Here is an 8579-nt window from a genome sequence, read left to right as displayed (position 1 = left end):
AATGCCGAGGGTGAATAACTAGCGCATTCGGACTCTGGACCCTGCTTAACTTCTTTTGCTTCATCCTAAGCAAGCAGAAAATCAAGAAACCAATCAAAGAGGCCATGAAAACAGCCCCGACCACAGAAAACACAATCACTCCTACATGAGAAGAAGACTTTTTGCTACCAGTTACCGAACTCCCACCGTGTCCACCACTCGCATCGGTACCATTAGAAGACACTGAACCCTGAGAAGTTTGGCTACTTTTATCCTTCCCTATATCAACATTCCCACTAGTACTCACAATCACATTGCTCCTAAAACTCGGTACTTTCCCATAAATCTGATTGTTAGCAACATTCAATTGAGTAAGCATAGGCAAAGTAGTAAGCTCATCCGGAATCAAACCAGTGAGATTATTATCAGAAAGAATAAGTCTTTGCAATGACTTAAGCTTAGCAAACTCGGGCGATATCGTACCAGTAAGACCCATCTTTTGAAAATTAACAACACTAACATTCCCATCAGTACAAGTAATCCCAATCCAATTAACACAAGGATCATTCCCTTTCCAACTCTCCGCAAACCTTGAAGGATAAGCCATAGCCCCAACAATATTAAGAAGAACATTCACCCTAGGATCACAATCACCAAAACTAGACAAACAAAAACTATTAGAATCCTTACTATTATCAACCTCAACACCATCACCAAAAACAGGCAATGGACCCTGAAACAAGTTATTAGTCAAGTTCACAACTTTAAGCGATTTAAGACTAACCAACGAACTAGGAACAACACCAGTAAAAGAATTATCCCTTAAACTCAAAACCTTTAAACTTTTCAATTCATCAAACTCAGGTAAAGAACCATTAAAACCATTAGAATGTAACCAAACCTCAGTCAAAGAAGTCATGTTCTGCAAAACATCCACAGACCCATGAAGCTTAACATCACTCTTTTGACCGTTCAACCACAAAGACTCAACCTTTGAACCAGAAAAACTCTTGGGCAATACCCCTTCAAGCTTATTAAAAGCTAAATGCAAAAGGGTCAAAACAGGAAAAGCATCACCACCGAAAAAATCAGGTAACTCACCTTTCACATTAGCATTGTTAGCAGAAAAGTTCTGAAGCGAAGAAGCGTTGATTAACGACTTAGGTAACTCCCAAGGCTCAAAAGGGTTATCATCGATCTCGAAAGAAACGAGTTGTTCCTTTCCGGCGAAAAACTCGCCGGAAAATGAAGTGAAACCGTTATTACTTGCAATGAAGACTTGAAGAGAGTTTAAAGAAGTTAAACTCGGAAGAGGACCAGTGAAGTTGTTGAATTGAAGCTCCAAGTGTTGCAATTCAGTTAGGTTTAGAAGAGTTTGAGGGAATGCACCGTGGAGATTCTGACGACCGATTTGGATTCGTGTTACACGGTTGTCATCGGAGCAAGTAACGTGGTTCCATTTACATGGATCCGGGTCGGACCAACCGAGAGAAAGGGGCGGGTTGAGGTTAGTTTTAAGTGTTTGCATGAGTGAAGCGTCGTCGTTTTGAGCGAAGATAGTGGAGAGGAATAGTAAGGGTAAGAGGAGAATGGAGTTCATGATGTTGTGGGAGAGAAATGAGAAAGATGCATAGGAATGAGAGTTTAGTGAGGATGGAGAAATGGTGCACATGGAGGTGGGTCCCATGTATCTGAAAGAAGGGGTTGGCATGACCATTGCTGATCAACAAAGTTTGAGAGGCTGTACTGTCATGTGTATGTGTATGTGTGATTCTGGTCCATGGCCCCACCTTTTCTCCTCATCTTCATTTTATATTTATCTAAATGGGAACTTCTAAAATTAGTAATTTACAACCTATTACAACCTATTACTATTTGGAATTTACCAAATATTAATAATTGTTTTTTCACATACATTCGCATAGAGGTGGAAATATGGTATACTTTAAAAGGTCTGTATCTACTTACGATTAATTATTAATTTTAATTATTTAAAAAATAGTAATAATATCTATTTAAATTTCAATTGACAAAAGAGAGAATAATAAAAATGTACTAATAAATACTTTTTTTATCAATATTTTAGTGGATGACTCAGACATATTAATTATGAAAAAATAAAAGTTTAAACTTAGACCCCTAGCTAGGTATTAATGTTGTTTTTGCTACTAATTATTAAATTGTATTTAAAAATAATGAATGTGTTATCAACACTATTCATATTGAATTAATTATTAAGCATCTTTAACTATGGAAACTGCTTGTGTTCATTTCCGCTCTTCTACATGGAGTTGGATTCCTAAAAATTAAGTAATGTAGGACCTTTAGTATAAAAACAACCTTACAGCAAAAACTATAAAAGTGATGACGGCTTAAATGTATAATAGAATTTTATTTTTCCTTACAGCTAAAGTATGACAGCTTAAAAGTTAGTACTACTATATAACTAAAAAAGACTACGAATTATTTAAAAATGATGTAATATGTCATAAATAAATCACTTAATTTAATTATGTAATCTAAAACTTTTATGCTTAAAAGATACTCTTTTAATCCTATTTATAAGAAAATTTTAGAGAATTTTTTGTCTTATATATAATAAACGGTTACAATTTTTAAAATGTATTTATTACTTAAATTGTTATTATATTTTTATTTAAGATATTTATCTCTTTAATATTATTAATGAATATTTAATATTTCACATAATTGTTAAAAAAAAGGTAAAACAATTAATAAGTACATTAATAAGTACATTAATATCTATTTTTTTTATTTTTTTTCTCTTATATATATATATGGGAACAAAGTAGTATTTAAAGTGAGTTTTCTATCGTTCACCCACCACTTTAACTTCCCATTTATATCTCAAATAAAAATATTATTTTGTTTTTTTTTTACTAAATGTAAAACACTCAACATAAAACTTATCATTCAGTTATTCACTCTTTCTTTCGAAACTTACAAAATTTACTTTACCATTCAAAAAAATTCAAACTTTCGAAATATAAAAAAGTGAGTTTTTTTATATTTTTAAACCTTTTGATAAATTTGAAAGTTTTAAAAAGTATTTTTTTCATAATTGATCAAAAAATTTGAAACTTTCGATCAATTTGAAAGTTTCGAAATGTATTTTACTAAAATTGATTAAAATTTTTGAAACTTTTGATCAATTTGAATGTTGCAAAACGTAATTTTCCAGTTTTGGTAAAAACCTTTGAAACTTTTGAGCAAATTGAAATGTTCGAAATACAACTTTTTAGATTTTCGAAGGTTTCCATGAATTTGAAACTTTCGAAGTATAAAATTCTAGAAGTCATCAAAATGTTCGAAGTAATACAATTTCAAAAATTTCAAAAAATTTGAAACTTTGGAAAGTTTCAATTAAGATGAAATTTTTGAAATGTAATAAAATGTTTGAAAAATAATTAAAATTTGTATTTTAAATAATGAATTTATAATATTATTATTAATTAAATTTAGTATACTTTTTGAAATCTGATATAAGTAGAGTTGAGGTTCCTGCTACAATAATGACTATAGATTCTACCGAAAATTTCACCACCGATCAGGTATTATTACTGATAATTAATTTTAGAAGTTATAGTTTTTAATGTATAGACATATATTGATATTTATTTGAAACATATAATGTATTAACATATATTGATATTTATTTGAAACATATATTGATATTTATTTGAAACATATTTTGTAGGTATTTGAATGGACAAAAATATTGGAAGGCAAAATGAAATTTTAATTGTTATCCTTCGTTCTGATAAAACAACCAGAAATAGAGGAAGAAAAGACAAATTAATTTTGGGATGCGAAAGAGGTGGAAGATATAAATCGAAATCAACATTAAGTTGTTCTCACAAGGAAAACTGACTATTTAAACTCAGATGTATACCGTTGAGTATTGATGAAGGATGGAAAATTAGTGTTCATTGTGGAACACACAATCACGATTTAGCGGATACTTTAACCGATCATCATATTTGGGGCATTTAAATGAAGAAGAGAGAAAATTTGTAATTACATGACAAAGTATAAGTTTGCACCAAGATTCATTTTGAATGCTTTGAAAGAGAGAAATAAAGAGAATCTCACAATTCCCACTCAAATATATAAAGCAAGGAGTACTTATCGATCATCTTTGAGAGGTTCATACACGGAAATGCTGCATCTTTTTAAGTTAATACAAAATGAAAATTATGTGCATTGGACAAGAAGACAAGAGAATTCATATGTTCTGAGAGACATATTTTGGACGCATCCTGATTGTATAAAGTTATTAAACACATTTAATTTTGTTTTGATATATGATAGCACATACAAAATAAATAGATATCGATTGCCATTACTTGAAATTGTTGGTTTCACATCTACTAGTTTGACATTTTCGGCTGCGTTTGCTTACTTGGAACAAGAGCGACAAGATAACTTCATCTGGGCATTTGAAAAGGTAAGAATGTTGTTCGTTTATGAGAATTTAATTTCTAAAGTTATTGTGACAGATAGAGATCTTGCTATGATAAATGCTATTAGTGTTGTGTTTCCTACTTCAATTCATTTGCTATGTCGTTTTCATATTAAAAAAATGTTGGGGCAAGATGCAAATAACATGTGAAAAAGGATAGACAATATGAAGTAATGGATTTATGAAGAAAAAAAATGTATTTTTGACTAGTGTGGAGGAGTATGATAATCACTTACAATACTTTGAACTAGTGTGTGCCGATATTATCTTTTTTATTGATTATGTGATAGATTCATGGTTGACACCTTACAAAGAAAGATGTGTCTTAGCTTGGAGCAATAGAGTGATGTATTTAGGAAACACAACATCTAACATGTATTTTTAAATTATGATTTGTTTTGTTTTAGAAAATATGATTTACTAATTTATGTGATTTGTTTTAATTTGTGTTATTTAATTTATTTGTATAGCTAAGTCTGCTCATTGGAGATTGAAAAACATGTTGTAAACTAGTAATGGAGACTTTTATATAAGTTGGGATGTTGTGAATATGATATTGAAGAACCAAGTGTGTATCATCAAATCGTATTTTCAGAAAATCATCCTCGATGTTGAGCATGGGTATAATTCACCATTTTTTCAAAGTTTACATCACTTTATATCAAGAAAATATTTTAAAAAAATTGACAAAGAATTAAAGAGGGTGAATATTGTAGGTGCTGACAAAACAAAATGTGGTTGCTCAATCATAAAATTTCATGGATTATCATGTGCTTGTGAGTTGACAAATTTGTAGATATCTGGTAATGTTAGTCTAAACTTTAGATAACATTCATGTTTTTTTGGAGAAAATTAAGCATTGAGCATGAATTGAAGGATGAAGAATATTTATCAGAATATGACTTTTCAGAAGAGGTGGAAGCAGTGAAAGCATACATGAAGAAACAAGATATTGTTGGTCAAAGGACATTCAAGGCAAAGATGCATAAACTTGCATTTCCACATACAACAACAATACTCGCACCACCTGATAAGGTGAAAACCAAGGGAGGTAGTAAAAAGAAGAAAAAAATTGTTACTCCTTGTGTTCCTTCATATTGAGAGTATGTTGATGCCTCTCATGGATCTCCAAAGAAATCATCTCAACATTTTGCAAATTAATTAGCACAGCATTCTACAAGGCAATCATCTCAAGAATCTTCAAAGCAACCATCTAAGGTACATTTTCTAACTTTTATACATCAATATATTGAGGACATAATAAATGTTGTGTTTGATGGATATTGTGGGTTTCGTGCAGTTGCAGCGTTGTTAGGTTAGACCAAAGAATCTTCGCCTTTAGTTCAAACACAATTGGATAAAGAGATCAATCTAACATCAAGACATGTATTCCAATATTTTCGATGACAATGTTGAATTAGTGCGGAACTCATTGAAAATTTCAAGATTGGGTGCTTAAGGAAAAGATAAGTGGATGACTATACCAGACTTGAGTTGCGTGATAGCAACACGATATAATGTCATATTGGTGTCGTTGTCTCATAATTTGAATATGATATTCTTTCTCTTATCTTTTTACTAGTAATTGGATTCGTCAATGAAAGTCATTGGGTATAGGTAAAATTTATGATTGAGAGTATTGTTTAATAAATTAATGTTTAATATTTTGTTGTTTAGATAAATTAATGTTTAATATTTTTTCGTTCAAATCAAGTTGAAATCTATTTGTCATTTTTCATATAAATCGCAAAAATGGAGAGAATTTTGTAGTGATTGTGCAAATACATGAGAAATAGCTTATGCATGACATATTAAACATTGAGAACACTTTGATCCATCATTTATCAAATCATCTTGTATTTCATTAAATGAATATTAGAATATATGTTTGAACATTTAATCATTTACTTATTAGAATGTATTATAAAAAATGGAATGTATGTATTTTTTGATAACGACTTAAAGTTGAACATGCAGATTAATTCAAAATAAAAATTCATAGATAACACAAAATATTAAAATAGAAATTCATGTTCAATATTTATCATACATAACACAATCACTAATTGTTGCCCAACAACATGCAGACTAACTCGCTTAATATGCCATTAACTTCACCATATGGAGATACCAACTGTTTGACCCAACGTAAAAGCTCGGATGCTCTATAGTCTCGTGCTGATGATGGACCAACATGTACAGAAGATGATGAACCATGTGGATCATGTGCAGCAGTAGGTGGACTCGAAGGTGGAGCAGTAATATGTGGAGAGAGGATTAGAGGATGTGAAACATTTAAGTACCATGCATAGTAGTCTGCAATGACTTCTTCAAAAAAAGTCGCTAGAGGATATATGCTCTGAAAGGCCGCTATACATGCTCTCATAGTGGTCTGCCACTCTCAATCTATATTGTTCGACACTCGAGGAACGTCACGCGGAATGCACTGAATATGACCAAATTGTCTAAGACATCGCTCCAACATATATGAGACTGAAACTCCACCACAATGAAGGTATATGGGAACATCGACGTCGCTACAAAGGCATGATTAGCTTGATCATCATCATATGGTATAAACAATACATCCTCGAGCAACAAAGCATCAAGTATTCGTCGGTATATCATCACTCCATCTTCAACAATGTATTTTGCAGCCCACCGACATGCTCTTGGAAAATGTGCAGGAACCATTCCACTGTCACCCTGCTTAAAAATCATAGGAAAGTGCTTGTAAATCTAGCAATGCACCAAAAATAAATAAATAACACAACTTAATATAAATCATATACATGTAATAGTATCGTGTAACCTATCAATTGTCTAGTGTCGTGGACAACTCCATCTCCTAGATTGTCATATAGAACAACCAATGTAGCGATATGCCACGAATAATCCTGACAACGATATAAATCAATAAATAAACTAACGTATTTCGCCTCCACACGCATATGTTTTTTGTCGGTGAAAATAGTGTTGTCAACTAAATGCAACAGGTACGTTCTAACCGCACACTCAAATATGTTAGTTTGAATGAGACGTCTATATAAATCACGCAACCATTGCAGTCTATATTGCGCACATTTATTATAACTAATTTCAGCACATGCTTCCTCATATTGCGCCTAACAACTCATGTGCAGCTCTTGCAATATTATTAGTGTTCATATTTACAAGTACATCAAAAAATTTACTACATAGTGAGATGTGAAGAAGAGTGGCGACCTCGTCCAACGTGATAGTCATCTCTCCAAATGCAAAATGAAATGGTATCTCTATGCCACTTTTCAACAAAATAAGATATCAAACCAGCATCAGTCATAATCAAGTAAGCTGAAGACAAATGTAGCAACCCAGATTCTCGAATCCAAAGTTGTACAACATCTGGCACATGAACTTCAGCAAACTTGTTGAGCTTCAAACCATGTGTAATAACCTTTAATGACCCACGACGAGTAATTAATGAACATAATATTAAATTCTTATTCTTATTTAAACAACCAATTAATTAAATATAATAAAAAATATATTAAATATAATAAATATTTATTCTTTATTAAGCTAACTTATTCTTTATTAAGCTAAAAAGTAATCACTATATTAGATACTAACAAAATATAAGACTATTTTGGTTTAAAAAGTAAAAGTATAGAAGTTAAGTAGATAAGTAAGACAATTTCACTTGTTATATAATGATGGAACTTTTCCTAACATATAGAAGTGGAAGGAATATTTAGGAGAATTTATTTTAAATTAATCTATTTTGTAAAATACAAAACACATTTTGTAAATAATTTAAGGTAAAAATAAAGAGGCTTACAAAAGAAATTGATCTATGTAGTGATACAAATATAATTTTATTCGTTTTTAAATTTAAATTAAAAGGTTTCCAATTAATCACATCTACCTCCTGGTCCACCATATTAGAGAAAATATCCAAGTTTTCCTCCTTTATCTTCAAAGTAATCAATTCCACTGTCCTTCCAGCTATTATCCTTAAATGCAACATGTCTAAAATAACCGGGACGAACAAAATTGGCATCATGAAAGGAACTAGAATCCATTGGAGGACTAGGAGCCCTAGAGATGTTGTTGTTCTACTGCCCCAACCCACTTT

The 8579-nt window shown here is 31.3% G+C and overlaps 1 protein-coding gene across 1 annotated transcript in view; it reads right to left on the bottom strand.

The window, feature by feature from the left end:
* LOC101494645 (receptor protein kinase TMK1) overlaps positions 1 to 1737 on the bottom strand; it is a 3736-nt gene extending 1999 nt beyond the window's left edge. The window contains exon 1 of the mRNA XM_027331911.2: positions 1 to 1737. This exon is cut by the window's left edge and continues 780 nt beyond it. Coding sequence (XP_027187712.1) covers positions 1 to 1696 — 1696 coding nt within the window. The 5' untranslated portion in view covers positions 1697 to 1737.
* Positions 1738 to 8579: the final 6842 nt, after the last annotated feature.

This window comes from Cicer arietinum, chromosome 2 (genome assembly GCF_000331145.2).
Source record: "Cicer arietinum cultivar CDC Frontier isolate Library 1 chromosome 2, Cicar.CDCFrontier_v2.0, whole genome shotgun sequence".
Taxonomy (NCBI): Eukaryota; Viridiplantae; Streptophyta; class Magnoliopsida; order Fabales; family Fabaceae; genus Cicer; species Cicer arietinum.
This window is presented reverse-complemented; position numbering and strand designations above follow the sequence as displayed.